This window comes from Melozone crissalis, unplaced genomic scaffold, assembly GCF_028551555.1.
Source record: "Melozone crissalis strain CALT ecotype California unplaced genomic scaffold, PUWL_Pcris_2 ptg000018l_1, whole genome shotgun sequence".
NCBI lineage: Eukaryota > Metazoa > Chordata > Aves > Passeriformes > Passerellidae > Melozone > Melozone crissalis.
The window spans coordinates 25,550,089-25,574,075 of NW_026535796.1; the positions used below are offsets into that span (position 1 = coordinate 25,550,089).

Here is a 23,987-nt window from a genome sequence, read left to right on the forward strand (position 1 = left end):
ACAGAAAGAAAAGATTTAAGAAACATCTAAAATCAATGGGAAGTACCTAAATGCAGTGAGGGATGAAGCTTGAAATTATGTACTTACCTTTGCCATCATGGCAGAATAGGCAATATATAGAGGATCATGTCCTAGATTGCTGTGAAGAGTACAAAATATTTTTAATTATTTTATGATATAGTAATATAAATAATTCATATGCCTACCTTTTTTATTAAAACGTATTTTCTTAAAGTAGTCTACTTGAAAAGCTATTAATCTTGAAAATTGTGTCATGAAGGACTTCTCTTATCTAAATCCAAATCTCTAAGTTATTACTCAAACAATTTAAAGGTATATTTGTGCATTCAACTTAGTCATTTTGGGTCATCATTAGCTGTTGAAGGTGCAGAAAAGTAATATGGAAATATAAATTAGAATAATTATAACTCTTAGATGGCAAGATTTTATTAGTCATACAGAAAAAGTATATGAAACTCTGGAATACTCATAAAAATCTAATCATTCTAATCAACAATATAAAGTCAAAACAGAAGCTGGCAATGAGATTCATAAACATCAACAAAACCTTTTCTGACTTACACTGTGAAATGTAATGAATATCAAAACCAAGAACACACATCTATTAATTACCAGGAGAAACCAGGGCAAGGTATTCTGATTAAACCTGCAGTTTCTGTAGAATTCATGTTTCCAAGAGAAGTCATGCTCAATCATTTCTGCATGGGGTATTTACCAAGCTTTTAAAATGTCAAAAATAGTCAATATTTATCTTAATGTAAAGGTTATACTCAGTTTAAATACAAGAAAACTCTAATGAAACTAAGAGGGAAAAAGGTATTCACCATGTACAACAATGAACTACACTTGTGTTAAATCCATTTGGTAATGTTTCTAAAAATTCAGTTACTTGTGCTTTTATTCAATGGGCTTTTCCACACAGCTCTTTTACCTTCTCTCTGTAAGAGCACTGCGACTAAAATAGAGGATAATCTGATGAAGAGGATCAGGATGCTTTTTCTCAGTCTCTTCTTCTTCCTCTTCATCTTTTTTTGGAGATGTCTGTCTCAAGATTTAGAATATAAAAGTTAAGCTTCATAAGCAAGAAAAAAAATCAGTAATTAAGCTTAGGAAAGGATTTCAGTAATTTTATTCTATCCAATTTACATTCACTGCCAGTATTAATCTTTTTCAGGAGTTTACAGCATAACCTGTAACTCCTGAAACAGGCAACATTATGTGCCTGTTTGATTCTGAAGAGATAAGAATATAAGGTTTTTATTCATTATTTTTGTAACTTTAGAATTTTCTCATTTGCAAGGTATTGAGAATGAGACTGGGGAAATCTTGGGGAAGCCTTATTAAAGAGAAATCATGCATCTCCAGTTGAATTGAAAGGAAGTTCTAGCTCAATTATTTTGTAGTAGATACTGGAATAATTTTTAATAACATCATCAGATACATCCTATTCAGACTAGCACTAGCCACAATCTTTTCATATATAATTTCCAAGTAACCTTGGTTCAATTAATGCTCATTATTGTAAACTTCAAACATTTTTTGGCAGTTAAAAATATAACATAGTCAGAGCTGGCCAAAGAACAGATTATTACCCTTACCTTACTTGTGTTATCACACCTTTGTACAGTTACTAGTTATTGTAGATTTATTGTAATTACAGTAATTATTTTAATTATAGAAGTTCAATTCTCTAGGAAATCTGAAAGAATTCCTTTGATTAATGGCCTCATTCTTTTCTTTAGCAGGAAGCAACAAAGTCAATCAGACTGACCATATAATTGTCCAGAGCATGTGAAGAATGTCCCTACCCATGGCAGGGGGGTTGGAACTAGATAATCTCTATGGACCCTTCCAACCCAAGCATTCTGTCTCTCTACAATATCAGGTATAATGGTTCTTTAAAAAGCACAACATAAGTGCTTCTGCTAACACTGAAGCACTTCCTGATGCATCTTCATGTGATCCATGAAGCTGTATATTAACTTTCCTGGTGTTTAGAGACTGGGGAGATAAGCTCCTTGGAGGTATTTTTGACAAGTTAACTACACAGAGGGAAGAGAAAGAGCAGTAGGCATTCTGAACTGATGCTCACTACCAAAATCCCGAAGTTTACCAATCACTTTTATCAAGTACACAGGTCAACTGCATTTTTGCTGAACATGGCTGCATATATTTACTTATCCTTATGATGCATCAAAAAGGAAAACAGCAAAAATAATTTGTATCAAAGCTGAAAATGTTAAAATTAACTATGCATAAAAAAATTTAAAAGGGAAAAGGATCACTAGTATCAAGCTTTAAAAAAATCCCATAAGATAATATATATACAAACATAGGAATTACCATAATGACAAGAACAGTCTGACTGTTCATCTAATCCATTTCTCTTCCCAAGGATGAGTATCATGTAGCTCATCTGAAGGCACAGATCACCTTAATGCACTTCAGTGTGCATGAAAGGACAATGTCTTTTTGACCACAGCAGAAAATGACCTTATGCTCTGAAGCATAAGGATTCATATTTTAGAAGTTTATGCATACAGTACACAAAAATTAAATATGTTTTATAATAGATACATAGAATACACACTGAAGTGGGCATTGAAATATATGCCCAGTTATGTCAGTACTTACAGCCAAATCCTGAACTAGTTTCTCCTCAAATGAATATTCCTCTGTTTCTATCCAAAAGTTCTGATAGCCATTGAGGAAGAGGTTAATAGAACGGTGCCTGGGGGGGTTGTGAAAGTGAGATCAAGAGGGGTAACGGAACAGAGTATAACAGCTCAGATGGTTAATGGTTAGTAAGGATACTTATTTGTACAATTCTGATCCTCTGATTGGTCAGTGAAACAAAATGCAAAACATAACTAACATTCAGTGACAAACCTGCAGGTACTTTTGAACATTCTTACTGTTTTTATACACATATGTATACATTACTTTTTATTTTGAAGGCTAAGAGAGGCCTAAAATACATTATACATGAAACTGCACGACTGATACCTTAATGCAAGCATGAGAAAAACACACACTTGAACAGACTGAGAATGAGTGAGTGTGGTATACATCTACAAGGTGTAAATCCAAATTGCTAGATTTAGAACATCAAGACAGCAGACACTGGCCATCAACACCAAAATAACTATCAAGTGCTTTCCAGCATAGTATCTAAAGACAATCATTGCCTTCTTCCACAGAAAGAAGCCTAATCTCAGCTTCTTGTCTTCCAGTTCTAAATCAGGGCAGTATTAGCATGTCCTCAAAGAGTTGCATTAGAAATATAAAAACCTGCTCTATGAAATGACCAATTTTACAAAACTCTAAGTCATATTAATTACTACTGTATACTATTCATTAATTTAACTTTCCACAGAAAATAAATTCATGGCAATAAGACTACACATAATAATGGCAAAATAAATCTGTCTTCACATTATTTTGGGGAAAAAATTTTTTCTGAGCTGCAGTACATGAGGCTAGAAAGGCTGTTCCATGCAGCCTTTTCATTTACTTTTATCAGTTGCCACCAAGAAAAGCTATAAAAATGCGCTACATATCCACCATTAAATACCTTTTAAATACAATGTGCACACGAATCAGTATTTTATAATGAAACAGCTGTTAAGTCAACACTTTAGGCTCACTTGCTGACACTGGTGTTGTTTTATTATAAAATTTTGAAAACTGACCAATCAGAATCCCCTCTGAAAATTGTACAAATTCATGTTTTTATGATAATATCAAATCATGGCTGGGAAGGAAGAAGTGGGCGCATAAGCAAGAGGCTCTCCACAAGTTACATTACCGTTAACTTGAGTATAAGCCTGTCATACTGAGTTTTTTCATGTACTTTTTCCAGCCAAACACGTTGAAAGGTGCTCAGGAAGAAATTGCTAATTTTGTGTCTGAAGAAAAGCATATAGGTTTTCATTGAAGAAAGGCACAAGTTAAATTCAATAAAGTAGTCAGATAGAATGTATTGTAAACCGTGCTTGAAAAATTGCCATGTACAACTTTGCTGTTTCTATCTATGTGCATATACAGATGACAGACAATAAGACAAAGTTTTTTCAAATTAATTTCCTTGAAACATCAAACATAGACACATCTCAGAGAAAACACTTATCACATAACACACTTTTTCAAAGCCATGTAAATTCAATAAACACAGAGCATGAAGAATTACTACTTCCTAACTTGAATGATGTTTAATTAATTTAATTGAAAAATATATATTTTTTAAATATAGCTATTTGTTTTGTGTCTACAAAACTTTTCATCAAAAGGAGTTCTTGGAATATTTGTGGCAGAAGTTAAAGTAATTTTTCAGTGATTTAACAAACACTTTCATATCAACAGACATGTCTGTTTCTGAAATATCTTACTGAAATTCCTAAAAAACTGATAGACATTAGAGTGAATCTTGCAGAAAATTATCTTAAGCTCTGAGATTAAAATTAAACTATACTGAAAGCCACCTAAATATCTGGAAAATTTTCAAAAGAGTAAGCTTATTATTTACTGAAGATTTATCTTTTCTAGGATAAAGGAAAGGTTAATACCATAATATTTGTTTACTGCACTTTAAATGAATTGATTCTAGCATCAAAGAACAAACACTCCCAATACAAAGCTGCAACTAAAATGAAGAAATAGACAAGATAGAGGGCTGCATTTTAAACTCGGGATCAAAGAGATTTAAATAGCTCCTAGAACAAATCATACCCCACTCGAAATAATCTCCCTAGGGTGCAGGCATGTCTGAGCAACACTGTCAATTTAGATGATGGAGATTGTTATAATAGTGTGATAGCCTTATTTTCTTGTCAGGATCCTATATTTTATCTAGGAAAAAAGTGACTATAAGCTAGTGAACTTTAAAACTTTGGTTTGAACCTGTCAGTTGAGCAATATACCCAGAAGTTTGCTCATGGCAGCAGGATCAGGATAGATGACCTTTAAAGGTCTATTCCCACCCAAACTTTTCCACGACTTTAAGATTTTAAGTTTAAACTGTGTTTTCACTCTTGTTTGTTTTGAAGCACAGAGAACACAATTAATTGACAAAAATACTTTTATGAGGGTTCATTTTTAGCAACTATAAAATGAAATAGCAGGGTAGATTTGCCTCATATTCATATTTAAATTAGGAGTCAACTGCTTCACAAAATCTACCAAAAGTTTGAGAACAAAAAGCTTGAGAAAAGTTCTTAACATAAAAATATTTTTTAAAAAATTACAGACATGTAAATGTTCAATTTCAATATGGTATTATTCCATATTTTATTGAAAATTTAAAAGTCAAGAATTTAAAGATTCATAACCCACTTTGCCTCTTGGCAAGTGTTCTGTCAACCTCAAATATAAAAAATAAAAGCGTGTGCTTTGTAAGGCAAAAAAAGGAGGAGCCCTTTTAACATTTGGGTGGTCATGCATTTATTCTAAACATTTTAAGAATTTACAAACACAGAATATGGTTGTGAAAAAAAAACTTGCTCACAAAAAGGTTGTACTGAAATGGTATTTCTTCATACCACTTCCTCTTGTTTTGCCAAACACAGCTCTTGAAGATGCAAGGATTGATTCTGGGTGTTTTTTTATGTTGTATTTAATCCTCTCCATTTTTTGGTTCTTTAAAGACGGCCTGGTGGTAGCATAATAACTTGGAGAAGTTATTATAGTCTAGAACTACTCATTTTTGTAAAGGAAGGTTGTGTGCTTTTTATGGTATAAACTGCCTTTGTATTTCTCCTGTGCAAACCTAATATTCCTCAGGTGTGTCAGTGGCATAGCTACAGACCTTCAGCTAAAGACCTTTACAGCAAGTATGTAAATTTGCTTTAATAAATGGATTTTAAAATCCAACACAACCCTTCAGTTAAAGACTTTGGCAAAAATCTTTGACTAATAATATTACACACAAAAAGTGAAAAATTGCAGAAGGAGAGAAGCAAACCTAATTAAACATGTGCTTAACTTTTATCTGAATAAAACTCAGTTTTTTTGAGAAGAAACAGAGTAAAGGAAGTTACTCCAGTGATATACCATCTTATTACTCTGCTTAAAGCTGTAGTTGGATCCAGGCACAGGATGCATTTTATTTTGGAATTAGTGGTATATGCATTCAACTGGAATAAGAAGCAGAGTAACAGAAGTCTAAAATATCATTGTTATATCCCAATAGTCACTTTAATTCATATAACATTCTGATGTAGTAGCTGAAGATTGGCCCAGACAAGCTACAGAGCATGAAGTGTTCATGCAAGAGGAGAGGAAGAGCAAAACTAAAAAAAAAAAAAAAAACAAAGACAAAACACAGGAGAATAAAGAGTAAAACACAGGAGAATAAAGAGTAAAAAGAGCAACAAATCAGAGACAAAAAATGGACAGAAACAGCAACATCTGAATGGTTTTCACAGATAAGTTGAGGAACTATACAGAATAAATGACAAAAATGAAGCATGTAATTCTTAGGGTGTTTTCCCACTCAGGTTATTTGCCATGAGATGACTATTTTGCTCCTGTGAGGAATTAGCTGATGACTAATCAATTCTTGTCTCTTAAAATTACATACACCTAACAATCAACAAACACCTAGGTAAACACACAAGCAGTGTTTGCACTCAGTAAACAATGCAAACAAAAGTTGTGAAGAAATAAACCTTTCAGCCACTTACCTTGGCAGGTTGTATAATGGTGCCATTCTGAAACATGCAACAACAGCCCTTTTGCGTTGTTTTGACAGGAGTTTGTGCCAAACAGCTTTTTTTGATCTCAGTGGTTGTTCAACCTATAGGAAAATATCTTCTAGTATATGCAATGGAAACTTTTTAACTTTCATCAAAAAATTTTCTATGCAGCTAGTGGTTAACTAGTTAGCAAAGTAGAAAATGTTACCAATGCTCTGCATCATCTGATAAAAATGTTCTTTTGGGGCTTTATTTTTTTTATTGATAAAGAAAAATACTGGGGACCTTCCATATAGAAATCTCTCCGTTAACTCAGACAAGAATATTGAAGATGTTAGAATACCTCATATGGGACCACTTGGTAAATTTCAAAAGTTGTTATTTTTTCTGTTTCTAACAATGCATATTCAGTTGTTCACGTGAAGATATTTCTGTGTTATATAATTTGTAAATGGAATGGATTAATTTCATGTAAGAAGAGCACAAACTCCTTTATTTGAATTGCATCAACTGGATGAACAGGCAAGCAAGTCAAAAGTTGCTACAGCATCCTATGCTGCAGAAACTGGAGACAGGCTAAACCAATATATTAAAAATAAGTGCACAAGTAAACATCTCTTCCTAAAATCAAAATGGTTTTCTGCTACAGCATGGAGATAATTTGTGTGCTTTACTTCATATGACTGTTCATGCAGTTTTGCAGAAATATATCCTGAGCTTTCCCTGCAGCTAAATGGAGGCACCTCAACAGATTACATTGAAAACTTTCATATATGCACATCTGTATGTGCATGGGTACTTGCATGCACACATGTACAAACCCCTAAGTTTTATCTGGACACTTTAATGATGGTAGTCACTGTACTTGAAATAATCTCTACCAGGAAAAATCTCTTTTTTTCAAAAATAAACACACTATAGACATTTGGCTTTTTACCTGCTCCAGATGATACAGAGCAGCTGATATCCTCTGCACACGCTCCACATTTTTCTCAGGGTCAGTAGGTCCATCACTCTTTAAAATGTCTTTGTACAGATTTAGCTGCCATTTCACAGCTGGATCATCAGACTGAAACCCAACATATTTCATTTGTAAGCTGCTGAATGAAGGCAATGAATTTGACTGACACTATTTCTACTCCCATCGTATAGTAATGAAACTTATAAATATCCTCAGTTTCTGTCCCCTTTCAGACCAAATTAACATCTGCTAGCTGGTCCAAAAAATGGCATTGATTCCACATATTATTGGACAATTGAATTAAATTCTTAAGCAAGGTTCTGTATTTTTATTTCATTAAACCAAATAAAGTACCTTACAACTTATTTATTCCTTTTAACTCCATTTAAAATAAGGAAGCAGATTTAGTACTGGGATTGAGTTCAGTTTGCAGAACCTTTGTACTGAGAGTGTAAAGCTGTTTTTTGCAGTCTGGAAAAGACAGCTGGAATTTCAGTAGGTGAAGAGTTATAGCCAAAGTTTTTGGTTTTTTCTTTTTTTTTTTTCCCTTAAAGACAGAAATAGGAAAACCACATTAAAGTACTTCCTGTGCTCATTTTAATATATGCAAGCATAAATTTATAGCAAATGGACAGTCAACTTCCATGACAGATAAGTGAGTTACTTTTATTGTGTTCAAACACTGTAGGCAATGATCTGAATTATTTTTAATTTACAGATTGATGAGGAGTCCATATTGGTATTACCTTTGACTGTGTATTCAGCATATGAATTGTAGTAATATAAATGTACTTGTAAAACTCACAAGTGCAAAAATAACAAAGCTTTTAATATTTTATTATAGTCACTTTAAAATGCATATATTTTTAGAAACACCTAATTTAATCATTATTGAAAGCTAGATTCAAGCAGAAAAACTGAAGTAGTAGAGTTTCAATTTTATTTTCTTCTTGGATCAAGTTGTAATTCTAAGTAATTAGAATTCTAAGTAATTAGACCTTTAAGACTACTAGTATCTCAATTCTTCACACTTGTCCTATTCTACAGATCTTCCAGAAACTTTACTATACTATACAAAGCCACAAATAAGGCCTTTATTGCAATCAAATATCAGGAAGAATAATTTTAAAATGGAAACGTTTCTAATAGTTTTCTGGATAATTTTTGTTACTGTATCACAAAAAAAATCCCCCAAAAATGATTGCACCTTCAGTGTTTTGAAAGTGCACATTGGCATCTAGGACAGATTTTTCTATATTACCTTTTCCTGCAAGTGTAAATTGTTGCGTAGGTGTTCTTTGACTTCCTCATCTGTGTCCCTCTGTAGAAAGGTAGAAGTATTTTTCAGATCAGATTATGATTCATTTCACAAGAACTTTTACAACATAGAACAGTTTAGATTTCAACATTGAAATTTAAACTCCTTTGCTTTCAAAGTATGTAAGATGCCAGAAGGGGCAAAGGCTTAATTTAACCATAAAACAATGGTTAAACTTTGAAGGGAATTAAAGCTAACTAATTGTAGTTCAGTATTTGGTGCAAAAGAACATGAATATATAAAACTGCATATGGTACACAAATGGAAAATAACAGGAAAAGTATGGCTCCTCTATATACACTTTTTTTTAAAAAAAAGCACAATAATTAGCAGCTATAATTGCTTATAGTACATACAGATATTTAATCATATTGACTGCTTAGATTTCTATGCTCCAAAATTAATTTTAGAAAGTTCTGCTTATTTTTGCATTAAAAACTATTAAAAGCACAGACTTACATGGCTGTATCTAGTCTTAGCCAAAGAAATGAGCTCTTGGTCTCCAGGAGTGCACATATTCAAACCAATAGGAAGCATCTTTTTAAGTGCAGCCACAATCAAGGATGTTTGTATGGAGTACAAATCCCCTCTACGTTTTGATTTCTTCCTCTCTTGATCTTGTCCTCCAGACTATAAGTTAAAAAAATTTAAAAGGGGGAAAAGAAAAAAAGAAAAATTACTTTCATTTTCTGATCACACATTTCTCCAACACGCTCTTCCCCTTATGGTCCAAGGAAACTATGTTCCTGATGTAGTACAAATAATTAGAAATGCAGCACAAGAGGAAGGGTTTATAGGCTTGGTCAGAAAATGTAAAGGAATACTTTTGATGTGCACCAGTGCAGAAAATGCAGTAAGAGTAATGTGGTAATAGCAGTCACACACTTTTGTGTGCATTCATACATATTAGTTTGACAATACTTTCTGGATCTTACCTTTCAAATCAGAAACAACCCTACAATTAAAAGCTGACTCATTCTCAGGGGAGGGGGACACTATTATTTGTCCAATGCTACAGAGACAAATTTAGGATGTTTACCTTTTTGTAAGAGATTTATATAAAGATAGTTATCCAGGGTCTGAATGAATGAATATTGCCTGACTTGTCTCATCTGAAAAACAGTATTATTTAAAAGGCTTTGATTCAATGTTATAAAGTGCCAATTAATTAGTGCCTCTGGGAAAGTGCTGCCCTTTGGCTTTGGATAATATGAATAAATTTGGGACAAAAAATTTAAAATTTTGTATCTTTGGATATCATCATGAATAGGAAAACAAAAGAGACAGAAGTAAACAGCACAACAGAGTAACATCTGCCCTATCTTCTTATGACAGACACTGTACAACATATTTCACATCCAACTTTTCCTTTATGAGACAGAGAACCAAAATCTTTCAAACAGACCCATATACTTAATGAACACACAGTAAACAGCAACAACATCAAACAGCCCAGTTCTGAATTCTGTACCCAGATTAAACTCCTACTTATACTCAAGGGGAGTTTTGCTTAAGATAAGATTTCAGGACTAGGCCTCCAGGCTTGTACAACATTACAAAATTACAAATGCTTTCATTTAAGCCTCCATATCCTTTCCCTTCTGTCAATTAGGATTTACAAACTACTGTTCTTATAATAGATTGTGTAGTTCCACATAAGGATACAGCAGAATCCATTGCAATTCATTATTTCCCAATTAATGCCTCACTATTATCACAGTAATGACTGGAAGAAAAAAGGCAGCTGTACATATTCTATTTGGTGATAAATTTTGGCAAATTCTGTCTTCTAGATGGGAAATCTCCCTGTACAGAGCTTGTGTTAAGTATTTTGAAGTGTGAAGGAACACGCAATGGATGTGGCTTCCTTTCTTAAGGAACTAACAATTGCAGGAGAGTACTTGGCCTCAAAGCTTTGCTTTTCAAAGTGCCTTAGAAATAGTGATGCAATGGCTTTAATAATGACATTATTTGTACTCTACATTGACAGCAGACAAACAAATCCCACAATGTATCACTGTACTCCAGTGGCGTCACTATGCATCTTAAATAAGGAATAACCAAATATGCAACAGATATATTTTTAAAAGAAAAAAAAGGAATGGGAGGTATACTGGTTTCTGCATCTTTTATGCCAGTGGACCTTTTGCACATCCAATTTTCTTTATGTTCATATGAAATTAATAAGATTGTGAACCTTAAAACGAGAATTTTCAAAACATGGAAAGAAGATCCATTCTGCCTTTGCCATAAATTCTGCTGCCCGTGAATTCACTTCTCCAGCTGCTAAATGTATAAATAGAGTCACAGACTGAAACCTAAATGACAATGGAATTTTGTCTCTTTCAGCTCTAATATGCACCCATGTACACACCATACCTGTATTGCATATGTAAAGAGCTTTAAATCAGATATATTTTGCCTAAATAATTAACTGTGCTATAAGGACCTCAACAGGAGGGATGATATAATTTGGTTGCCTAAAAGCATGTAATAGTCTTACTTGTCTGAGGATTTAAACATATAAATGGATATTTCTGAAAAAATCCATATACCAAAAACCAATTAAGATTCTTTAGTAGATTAACAATAACTAAATACACAATGAAAAGGAAGAAATAATTTATTTACACTAAAAAATCAGCTAAAACTGGTTAAGATTATAGATATAATATTTTCTGAATTTCCATCCCCCTTTGAGCTCCTGTTCTTTGAGATTACTATGAGGTCAGTCATTAAATCCTACTCTGTATACCTGGAAAGTTTGACAATAGCAAAGCATGAAATCAGGTTATTAGTTTAACAGAGCTTCTCCCTTTTTAACTCATGTCTCCAGTTTAATTGATTAAAAGCTCTTCACAGCATCATGTATGCTTCTCAGCACACAGGGTAAAGGGAAAGATGAAAGGATTTATGCTCCATTTTGCTGCTTATTCTACTTCACCCATGAAGAATGCACCATAGGTCAGAAAGTACTTGTCTATTTTAGAAATTCATATTAAAAAAATAATATGAATGATGCAAAGGAAAGTGACCTGTAGTTCACTGAAGGAAAAGAAATCTTCAAATACATTAAATACATAAAAGAAATAAGTGTTATTCTAAAGCTGTGTCATGCCTCACACCTTTAGTAAAAACCATTTTACTTTTGGAAAAAGCTAGAATTTGAACTGTATATCTTATTTAAACTTATTGGATTGAATACAATCTTCTATTCACCTACAAATGGGGTAGAGGTTATAGCACATTTCTCTCAAATATTCTTCTTGAATATTATAAGCCAAATACATCTTTCTAATGACTCCACTTAGACATTACTTTTACAATGTCTACTTCACTATTTTAGCAAAAAAATAGAATGCAGAAGGACAGCAGAGGCAGAATGTACATCTAAAATAGTTTTTAAAAGGTAGCTTTAGTACATTTTCACATTAAGCAGTATTTAGGAGTGCCAAAGGGAATTTTATCTGCTCTGTTCAAAGACTGCCACTTTAGCTGGGACAAAATTTATAGTAGGTGGAACGTGGTGCTTCACTTTGTGACGCCACTGCTATGATCAATGGAAGGAGTGCTTGGAGCCTGATTGTCTCTAAATCTAAAACAAAGACACATCATGCACTTTGACCTGTACCTTTACTTGCATGGCCTGTATGAAAGAAAAATAAAGGGGAAAAAAAGCATAAGTAAAAGAGATGAAAGGATGATAATTTTACAAGTTTCTTATAAACTTACTCAGCTTTATGAGGACAGTAAAAATACAGTAAGCTCCTAGGTAAAACAATAGATTGTAAATGCATAACCAAATGAGATCTTGGTGAAATCAGCTTAATCTTTATTGAATAATTGAACTTCTGAATTTCTATTGCTGTTCTACCATACACTTCCATTTGTTGCTTTCACATTTAAGGACACCCAGTAAGTGAACCTATCAATACACTGATTACTGCATCTCTTCCCAATTTTGTTAAAAGAAGAATGGTGTCTGGAACTCTGGATAATCCAGTAATGAAAAATATTCACATTTTCACAAAAATAGCTCTTTCTACCTCTTTTCCCCACCAAAATATATTTGAGAAAAAAATGTGTTTAGATGTATTTTCCCATTGCATAGCTAATTACTCTTTCTAAGACAGCCTGAGAGAAAACTTCAGCTTGCATCTCTCAGTAGTACCCATTTTGAAAACAATATTATAAACTCAGCTGTAACTCTCATACATAGAGAGGATTCTTCCCATTTATTATATTAATACTATAAATACACTCCAATAAATATCTATTCCATATTCAACATTATATTTTAATTGTGTCAGGAAATATTAAGAAAATAATGACAAAACCATTTATTTATGGTAAGATAAAATAAACTATTACTGAACAGAATCCTCAACCAGGCATAGGAAAATACTATAGAAAACTATTGGTTAAAAACAAGCAGAAAAAAACACATACAAGCCCTCACTTCTGTCATTCTGCCCTAAAAGTAACTTCGTTTTCTTGTGATACCTGAATAAGTTTCAAAATGTTGATGCCAAGGTATTAAAATCTTTTTATAGCCTACTCGATTTATATCACATAGTAAGAAAAGCAGGTACAAGTAAAGAAAAGCAAAGGACTAATATTCAAATTAAGTGTCAGAATCTTAGCATCTTATAATATTTAATACCTTGAACAAATAGCAAATTTTAATTTAAAATTTCAGTTGTGTGAAATATGTAGATGCTGCATAGACATGGCTCAGCAGGTATATACAGATGTATGTATACACTAAAGATAAGGAAATGTTAATTATATTTAATTTATTGTAGCTGACCATAAAAATAATCCATTCCTGATTTACCTCAGTATATCCAAAGAAAATGCATTCTATGCAATTGAGATACTGTCAAAGAGGACATCTAGAATTCCTGAAGAAAATACTAACATAAAATCCTCTAACTATTGTAAATCTGCAAACAATATGTACTACATGTTACAGATGGGCACAAACAACCATTGTGTTTCATAATAAGAACTTGCATTTTATGATGGCCTCTAACTTCTATAATAAGTTTACTCAATCTATTCTTAAGAATAGCTTATAAAAATTAATAAGGGCAAGTAAAAAAAAAAAACTCCAGTAAGATTTGTAAATGTTTAGCAACTGAAGGTGTATATCTAGCCACACATTCATTTAGATTCCAAAACTGACACAGAAAAATAGCCCACATACATGTTACACAATTATTATGTACATGTGAATGTATACATTCAGTCTTCTATCCCAGTTAAATGAAAAACACTATAGGACATCATTTCCTCTTAACCAAAAGGCTATTTTATCAAGAAACCTATGAAGGGGTCCAAAATAACAGACTAGTGGAGTTGAACGTGTTTAAATTCTCCATTTCAACACTTCTATCACAAATCTGGTATTTCAATGTGATCTAAGTTACCAGTCTCTCTCAGACTGGAAGTTCTCTAACTTACCATTCCCCTCCGAGCATTCTGCTGCCATATTTTTAGAAAAGAAAAATTAAATTCTCAGCTGTTAATACATTTATTTGAAAATCTAGTAACAAAGTTAATATAGTATAATAAAAATACAATGGATACTTAATTAATTTCTTGATTTTAATGATGAGTCGTTTGTTACCATGGAAATTAGCTACCAATAAGTAACTTAATGCTACTCCTTTCTCCTTTGCTTTCTTTTATGGCATGTAAGGATATAGAACCTTCTGTACAGGATATACTACACCTTACACTCTGATAGCACCCGAGTATTTTTATCAGGAACAACACTGAGTCTCTGTCTCTGTTACCTAAGGCAGTCTGAGGTCAGCCTGGGCCTTACGCCTTTGGGGGATCACAAAATGCTCTGTCCTGGGCCCACTGCCAATAGCCAAAGTTCCTATTCAGTTTTCTATACTTTGTCATGCTTGATAAATATTGGATAAGATTGCTTCCACTAGAAATAATACGAATAAAGAGGAATAAGTGATAGAGAGGAAAGAGCTAATTATTCAGTAAACTTGCTACTTTTTGAGATAAACATTAAAGCAAGAAATTATAATGTTCCCTAATGTAATGTCCTCTACTGATCAATGTCTAAGGATAGAAATAAATATCAAACCTGCAAGAAAACCTGAAATTCAGTTACTTAGAGAATTTCTTGTTTCTTTTAACCTATGCAGTCTTAAAAAAAGCCAACAAAACAGATGTAAATCTATAATTTATTGGATGTGCTGGGTTTGGACCACTTATATTTTATATTATGAAATATTAGCAATTTTCTGCTTAGAAACCAGATATAGAAAACCAATACAACCCTTCTAAAAGACACTTCATATATTTCTTCATGGTTCAAGTCATCATGAAACAAGCATCTAAAATATCAGCTGTTCTGCAATCATGCCTGCCATTACAGTATCATATTAATAAAATATTCAGTCATGAACAATACAATATTTTCTTTCTTTCTTTATTAGCAATAACCATGCACAGTGTCCTGGAACACCATAAGTTGCCATTGATTTGCTTACAAAAAATTATATGCATACAAAATCCCCAGAATCTCTCTGTACTATATACCCATGGAATAAAAACATATTTACATATGCATCTACACCCCTGTTACAAATATATTCATACAATTATTCATACATACTATATTTGCATACTTAAATATACACATTAGGCTTTTGAAAATATAATCTCAAAGTCAGATTTGGGTAATAGAGATTATTGATGTTAAATTCCTGTGATATTATCAAAATCCACTCCTGATTTACCTCAGTATATCCAAAGGAAATGTATTCTGTGCAACTGAAATACTCTCAAAGAAGAGATCTAAAATTCCTGCAGAAAATACTAATATGAAATCCTCTAACTATTGTAAATCTGCAAGTAGTACAGTAGGAGACCTAGCTATTCCTTATTTTGTAAAGACCTGTCTTTTATTCCTGCCATGCCAGACTGACAAAAATATGGCACTAACACTTTACTTCATATTATCCTGTTATCAGTACTGAAGTGGGACACAGTTTAGATTAAATATACCGTTTCTAATCTATGGTGTCTAAAAAATGAAAGTACATCTATTTTTTCATCTCCTCAGGCCAGCTGTAATTATAAATGTTAAAATACACATAATAAATGGGTGTGCAATGATTGCCATATGATAAAAGTACAGACCTATATATTCTAGTCTGTTATATTGTGCAACTGCTCCTCAAATAGCCTGGATGTGCCCACTATTTGTCTCGTTAATAAGGATGATACAAACATTCCAATTCTATCAAACAATTTTGATAAGCTGCATCTTAATAACAAGAAAGAGGTTAAAAATTTCCTTGTCTCCAAATACAGAATTCTTTATAAAGTTGGACTTGTTTTTCACAGCTGGTCATGAACTAATGATGAACAGATAATAATATTTTTGCTTGTAAAAATTCCAATATCAGGGTTTAGCTTAGTCAGGTTTCAAAACATAAAAAATTCATAGGAAAAAAGAAAAAAAAAAGCTTGGGTTTTAAACACATTTTAAAACACATTTTTAAATATAATTAAGAAATGTAACAGTACATTTTATCTGGTTCTCTATTGCTTGAAAATGGACTTACAGTAGCTAGGTTTCAGGAAAACAAAATATAGTGAAATACAAAACTTTAAATGATACTTCTCTGTCACACCTTCAGAATAGGATTACTCCAAAATCATTATAAGTAGGAATAAAAGAAAGGGTTTCTTCAGTATATTTACCAACAATAATTTGGAATTAGACTTCATCTGGCTTAAGCTGAGTAAGGCAATATCCTCAGCTAAGGTCAAAGCAGCCTTTGACAATTACCTTGACAATTTCCTTATTGTACAGGTAAAAAGATGTACTTTGAAGCCATCATATCGGCATCTTGTCATATTGAAAATCAGCAAAAAATAGATGAATGTCTTAATTGATAAGAAACAAGAAAAATGGTGCACATGTAGCAACACTATATATTTAAAGAGGTATAAGTAAAGAGATCTGTGCTCCATCAAAGCTGACAGAGCAAAGAGTATAAAAATATATCGCATATAGTACAAAAATGATGAGGCAATATTTCTTCACTTGCTTTTATAAAATAGTCCACCTTTTTCTTTCCTGAATCTTCAATAACCCACACTTTATAATACAGCCCATATTTTCTTATGTGTGCAACTTTTCAAATCAATACTTATTTTAATCTTGAGTCTTTGAGTATTAGCAGACATTTAGTAAGTAATTCTAAGGTACACAGACTATATTTTGCATATTAGTTGTCACATCTGTCATCAAGAAGCAAAACTATTTTTCTTCTAACAGCAAAGCAACTGCAATCTTAGTAGATTTTCAGAGCCTTCTTTCAACATAATAAACACACAGTGTTGATTTACCTGATCCACAATTTTTTTATTAACTTACTTTAGACATCTTGCTCTTGGTGTCTCCTGTTAAAAATGCCAAATTGTTGATTTCATTCTGAATCACAAAATTTTGTTCTTCTCTTTTAAAATTCTAAAGGAAAAAAAATAAATCACCAGAAATTTAACTTATCTGCATGTACAACATTTATATTTAAAAATATAATGAAATTAAAGGAAAAGTGCAAATTTTATCTTACATGTGATTTACACCAAAGGATAAAAACTTCAGCCACCATTCGAAAGAGTTCATCAGAATCTGCATCCGGTTTCTTTAGCCAATTAGCTCTAATTACAAAAATAAGAGAAATTTAAAAGAAGATACTTAAAAGATGACAGTTTAACATAATGATCCCTATTTAATAGATCAGGTAACATTTTTCTAGTTAATCTAGGAATTTGCATCTGAGCAAAAGGTGTGAATTAAAGGTACATCTTTCTTTAAGAATCTTAAATTATTCAAGATTAAGATTTAAGAATCTAAAACATGTAGGATTTGATTCTCACTCTAAGATTAAGTGAACTGTGTTCTTCCTGGTTGTCTGATCATAGATTCCAGCATATTAAGTAATAAATATGAGTTTAATTGTTAGGTTTTTTACCTGTTGTTGTCTACATAACGTATCAACATTGGATAGAAGGCATAAAGGTCTCTACAAAGTACAGCAAACTCATCAAGAATGAGTAGCTCAGCTTCTTGGGTGTCATTTTTATTGTCTGCTTTCAGTTGCTCTTCTTCCATCACTATTTTCATAGCTTTTTTCTTCAATTTATCCAGTGTTGGAATAAAGTGAGATCTGAGAAGATCAGGTCTGGCTTTGCTGATGATGGGTTGAGCATAAACTATACATGAAAATATAGATAATTCTATGATTAATGCATAACTGGTGTTTTTCATTGTGTTAACATGAATGCTGAAGTTCTAGGAACAGTAAAGTTTATGGGGCTTCATAAATGTTACACCATAAAATTATTAATAAAACTATGAATGCAGCTTCATAAAAACTGTCTGTTGTGAGATTAAAAGACTGTAGATTTGGATTATAAGTATTTCAGTCGAATATAAATTAAACTGTCATAGTTTGGCAAGTCCCATGTCTCTAAGTAAGAACCTAAACAAAATAAGGATTGAGACACAAAGTCCTCAGAAAAAATACTTTTTGTTTTGTTTGGGGTTTTTTTGTGTCTGGGATGGCTTTTTTTTATTCAATGTCAGAAAACCACCACAAGATAGTGTTCTGGAACAAGTCCTTTACTTCTCTGCTACTTCTCTGCCTTGGGCAAGTTAAAATGAAGAGAATGAGTGAGTAAATCAAGGTCATAGATCGACTTTGTACAAGTATTTCTATGCAAACTATTCAAGTCAAAATGCAAACTACTCAAGCCAAAAAATCCTTGCAAGGACAACATGAGTATATTATCACCTTATGTAGATGAACAATCAGTACAAAACTGCTGGAAACACTCTCTACAACTAAACAGCAAACTTCTTGCTAAATTTTGATGGAATCCTTGTTATTATTTAAGACCTTCTAGCATTTAAAACACCAAAAACACAGTACTAATGGGTACTGGTTACTCAAATTTAGCAGGAAATTATTACCTTTACATAGATTTTCCTGAACTGTGTTATTGCACATTATATTCTTACACTATATAATATGAATGATAAAATTTGGATATGGTAAACTTCTTTAGCAGGATAAATACTATATCTTATGTGATATTCACATATTTATTCCGGCAAACAAACTAATTTTGAACTTGGGTTACTCCTGAGGTTATTTCACCATTTGCACTTTCTTTCCATGTTGTCCTAATATTTCATGAACATAATTCACTCTACTCAGGAGTCTTGAAAATCAATGGAATTCACAACTCCAAATTAAGCACTAAGGGTCTTATACAGTGCATAGAGAAGGAGATTTTCAAAATCTCTCATGGAGAATAGAAATCTCTCTACTTACAGTGATGCTACAATGCATGCATATAACTAATAATAAAACATAAACATTTTTCTCTTATTGTTACTTATATTTTATTTATCTTTCTTTCATGATGGTTCTAGTTACAATTTTTTGTTATTATGTCACTGGGCAATAAGCTAAAGCATAGCAAAGTAATTAAATATTATTACTACAATTACTGTTCAAAAAATATTTACAGTACCTGCAATTCTTTTCATCCAAGAGGCTTCATCTATTCCCAGATTGTTGTTAATGATCTTTAGAATGTTTCCAAGAACAATGCTCAGATGCTCAGATGTTATCATTGTACAGCAAGGCCCAGCACTTTGAGGAACACTCTCAGAACCTCTTTCCCACCAGTAGGATAAATAGTTGCACAGCATGGGTAAGATCACCTCAATTACATGAGGCATTTCAGTATACCTTGCTCCAGACTCTGCTAAATCATTTATTTCCTTTATTAGTCTATCCAGCTGAGGGATCTCTGGACACATTTCTTCTACTGTATCAGGCATACCTAAAACTGCAAGTAAGGGTAGAAAACCAAAATGTTAATTAGCAAAATGAAAGAGAACATCTATGTTTAAACCCTAAATACAAATGCCTCTGATTTTTTTCCTTCACCATCTTGGACAGGCAGAGCTATAGTAACACTTTGGGGTATGCATGGGTATCTCCTTTCATAAATTGTGTCTTAGGGATGATGTGCATATATACAATAATGTAAATAATAGCTGCCATATAGCTATGGCTTTACCCTAAGGTGTCCTGCAATTATTTGGTGACTTATGTAAATGTGCAGAAGAGAAAGCTTATTTTAATATTGGTTATACTCTGGACATTGTATTCATAATTATTCACAATTTTTATGCTGGTTTGCCAAAGATTAAATCCACCCTGGGGAAAGAGAAAGAAACAATTCAAAAGTATGGGGTTAAAATGAAATGTAATTAGTTCACAAACTATCTCCCAACAAAAATGCCAGGAAAGATTCCAGTTATCATATGCTTGTATTAGAAAATAAAGGATGCTTCTTCAGCAATTAACAACATATTGGAATCTAGTGACAGTCACTCAAGCAAAATTCTTCCACTATTTCTGGATATGGTAATGGTTATAATAAGCTCTTATAAAGCAGACCTGTGAGGAAGGGCTTGCAGAAGCGTTCCTATAACTGCTTTTATATGGAGAAAACTTCATGAAACATATGAAATCAATTTACCCCTATTTATTTTTCTTGTTTGTTTGTTTAAAGGTAAAGAGATTTTGGCAGTTAGTGACTCTTTCGTGGATCAGTGAGGAAAATGCTGAAATATTTTAAGATATGAGTCCATCGAGAGTAAGTTGGGAGAGAAGCAAGCAAAGAAATTCAATGTAGAAGGAATCATGTTCTTTTCAATAGAAACAGAAAATGGGTAAGGCCCATTGTGGATTCTGTCTGTAGATGGGGAATGAGATGCTGGAAAGCAATGTAATGGAAAAGAACCTTGGACCTGTTTGGCAGCAAGTTTATTATGAGCCAGCAGTGCCCTGGCAGCCAGGAGGGCCAATCTGTGTCCTGGGGTGCATCAGGCACAGCATCACAGCCAGGCAAGGGAGGGGACTGTCCCCTCTGCTCTGCTCTGCTCTGGGGTGGCCTCACCTGGAGGTGAGGCTTTACCTACTGTGCTCAGTTTTGGGCAGCAGAATATTAAAAAAACATCAAGCTTTTAGAGAGTACCTAAAGGGAGGTGACAGGGATGGGGAAGGGAAAGCCTTATGAGGAGCTTGATCTAGTTACTTGGGAAGTGGTCACAGCACCAGCCTGACAGAGTTCAAGAAGCATTTGGACAATATTCTCGGCCCCATGATGTGATTCTTGGGGAGTCCTGTGCAGGGCCAGGAGTTGGACTCAATGATCCTTGTGAGTCCCTTCCAGCTCAGGTTATTCTATGATTCTGTGATCTGATCCTGGTCAAGCAAGGACATTCCTAGAGCTCATGGTACAGGTTTGCATCCAGACAGTTCTTGAGTGTCTCCTGTGATGGAGACTCCACAACTTCTCTGAGCAATCTGCTCCAATGCACAGTCACCCAAACAGGAAAGTTCTTCCTCATGTTAGGTGAAACTTCCTGTGCATCAATTTCTGCCTGTTGCCTGTTTTCTTATTGCTAGGCACCACTGAGGAGAACCTGCCTCCATCCTCTTGACACCCTCCTTTTAGATATTTTGTATACATTGATGAGGTTCCCTCTCAGTCATCTCCTCATGAGACTGAACAGGCCCAGCTCTCTCAGCCTTTCCTTATAAGGGGGATGCTCCAATGCCCTCATCATCTCTATTGCCCTTCACTGGATCCACTCCAGTCCATCTCCCTCTTGTCCTTAGGAGCCCAGAACTGGACCCAGCACTCACCAGGGCTGGTCAGGCCTCACCAGGGCTGAGTAGAGGGGCAGGATCACCTCCCTTGACCTGCTAGCCATGCTCTTCCTAATACAGGTCACAGTGGCCTTCTTAGCCACCAGGACAAACTGCTGGCTCAGGGAGATTTTGTTGTCCACCAGTACCCCCAGATCTTTCTCCACAAAGCTGCTTTCCAGCAGGTCTGCTCCCAGCCTGCACTGGTCCATGGGGTTATTCTTCCCCAGGTGCAGGACCCTGCCTTTGTTGAATTTCAGGCAGTTCTTCTCTGCCCATCTGTCCAACTTGTCAAGGTCCCTTTTTCAACAAGGTTTCATGGAATTAATCATATTCTGCTGGGACTTCCCTGCACCAAACTGCTTTGGATCACTGGTTAGACAACAAAACCATAGAAATTATTTTCCTGTCCACTTAAATCAGATATTATACCTCCTGTATTTGGCTACATAAACACAACTGTATTTTGCCAAAAAGCTTTTGTAATGTAGATATGTACCTCTTCAATTAAGCTTAAATATTACAGTATGCATCTTTAGAAAAGTATTCAAACATCGTGTTCAGGAAAATATCAAAAAATACGAGGAGAAAGAGAACATTGTTGGCACAGTCTCAATAATGCAGAGCAAGGTTAAAATGGCAAGCAATGAAACATCAGTAGCAGGACCTCTCTGCTGAGGCATACATTCAGGGCTTTTACATTATACAACTTCTATTATTTAGTTGGAGTGGAGTGAACAGGTTTTGGGGTTTGTTTTTCGTTTTTGTGAGGAACAGTACTTACTTGCTCTTTCTCTTGCACTTTTTGTGTTGAAAACAGACAGTGGATTGTAGTGGTTGAGAGAAGGCTCAAGGAATGCTACTGGAATGGCAGCCGCAAGAGATGCTAAACACTCACCAAGCGCAGGACGCTGCCTGTAGGTGAGAGACACTAAAAGTCATCTGAGAGGAAAAGTGTTTCACCAGGCTTTCAGTGTCTGGCATACATGATAAAAAGAAGTATTAGTATTTATAGCTGATTTTTAAAATCTTTTTTAAACATTAGAAACTATCTGACAACTTAGAAAAAATTGATTTATCAGATGAAAAGAACTACCGGAGATGACAGTGGTGCAAGAAAAACAGTTTTAAAAACCCCACCTCCACCAATGTTCTGGTTCTGATCAGGACAAGGTTAATTTTTGGCATGGATAGGACGCAGAGGTTATTCTATGCCACCTCATGTCATTGCCAGGGACACGGTTCCTTAGGGGTCAGACGTTGTCAGGGATCCTGTGTGATGGCGAGCAATTACATGGGAATTGTTTGTCTCTTTCTTGTACACCACTGTTAGGACTGTTGCTCATACTGTTCATTGCCTTATTTTGTTGATGTTTCCAGTAAATTGCTTTTATCTTAACCCATGATATTTACTTTAGTGCCTTCAATTCTTCCCTCCATCCACCACAGGGACAGGGGAGGAGGGACTAAGCAAGTGGCACATGGTTTGGGTGTTTCTGTGGGAAATACTTAGGGAGTTCCATTTTGAAACCAACACCCTTATTTGGCACTCAACACAGGGCAGGAAAGGGTGAGATAACAACATATCTGACCAGAGTGGGTAGGAAGCAAAAGTGATCTAAGCATTTATTGTATTAGGTCCAGAGCCACTGGTCACATGGTTGTGGTACCTAACCCTGTATACATTCCCCTATATGCAATATGTGCCCCTCACAGTGATATTTTTTCAGAGCAGGGAGAGGGATGAGGATTGCTTTGTTGCTGCACTGTGTAATATCAGCTTATGACATGATAACAAGGACAATGAAGATCATCTGGAATGTGTATTCAGTGCTGCTCTTCTGCCCTTACCTTGGGCACTACCTCAGGGAGTCCATTAAATATTGTACCCAGCCTGTGGGAAGAAGAGGGTGGATAATTTTCCCCAGTTTTTCCCCCCTTGAACCTCCTTCAGGTCTGTTACCTCTGCTTTTGAGGATTTTGAACTTCCCCTGGCTGTTAAGAAAAGGATGCTCTTATTGCTTGGTCTCCTGGGTCCCCTCGCTTTGGTCCACACCATGGAGTTACAAAAGAGATTTTTAGGAGAGTATTTCAGGGGAGATCTGCCCCAAGGGTGGATAGTCACAAGGGGTATGAAAGGTGGAAGAAAAGGGGCCAACCTTTGAAGGATGATTCTGCTCCAATGGTTTTTAAGTTTACTCCAGAGCAACTAC

General features: G+C 34.3%; 1 protein-coding gene across 1 annotated transcript in view; it reads right to left on the minus strand.

The window, feature by feature from the left end:
* RYR3 (ryanodine receptor 3) overlaps positions 1-23,987 on the minus strand; it is a 196,389-nt gene that overhangs the window by 29,503 nt on the left and 142,899 nt on the right. The window contains exons 65-77 of the mRNA XM_054275545.1: positions 22,559-22,689; positions 19,580-19,900; positions 18,013-18,253; positions 17,611-17,698; positions 17,412-17,504; positions 12,624-12,638; positions 9,452-9,622; positions 8,936-8,995; positions 7,651-7,782; positions 6,702-6,814; positions 2,656-2,752; positions 953-1,062; positions 88-139 (exon numbers count right to left, since the gene is read on the minus strand). Of these exons, the coding sequence (XP_054131520.1) occupies positions 88-139; positions 953-1,062; positions 2,656-2,752; positions 6,702-6,814; positions 7,651-7,782; positions 8,936-8,995; positions 9,452-9,622; positions 12,624-12,638; positions 17,412-17,504; positions 17,611-17,698; positions 18,013-18,253; positions 19,580-19,900; positions 22,559-22,689 (1,624 nt within the window). The remainder of the gene's footprint in view (positions 1-87; positions 140-952; positions 1,063-2,655; positions 2,753-6,701; positions 6,815-7,650; positions 7,783-8,935; positions 8,996-9,451; positions 9,623-12,623; positions 12,639-17,411; positions 17,505-17,610; positions 17,699-18,012; positions 18,254-19,579; positions 19,901-22,558; positions 22,690-23,987) is intronic.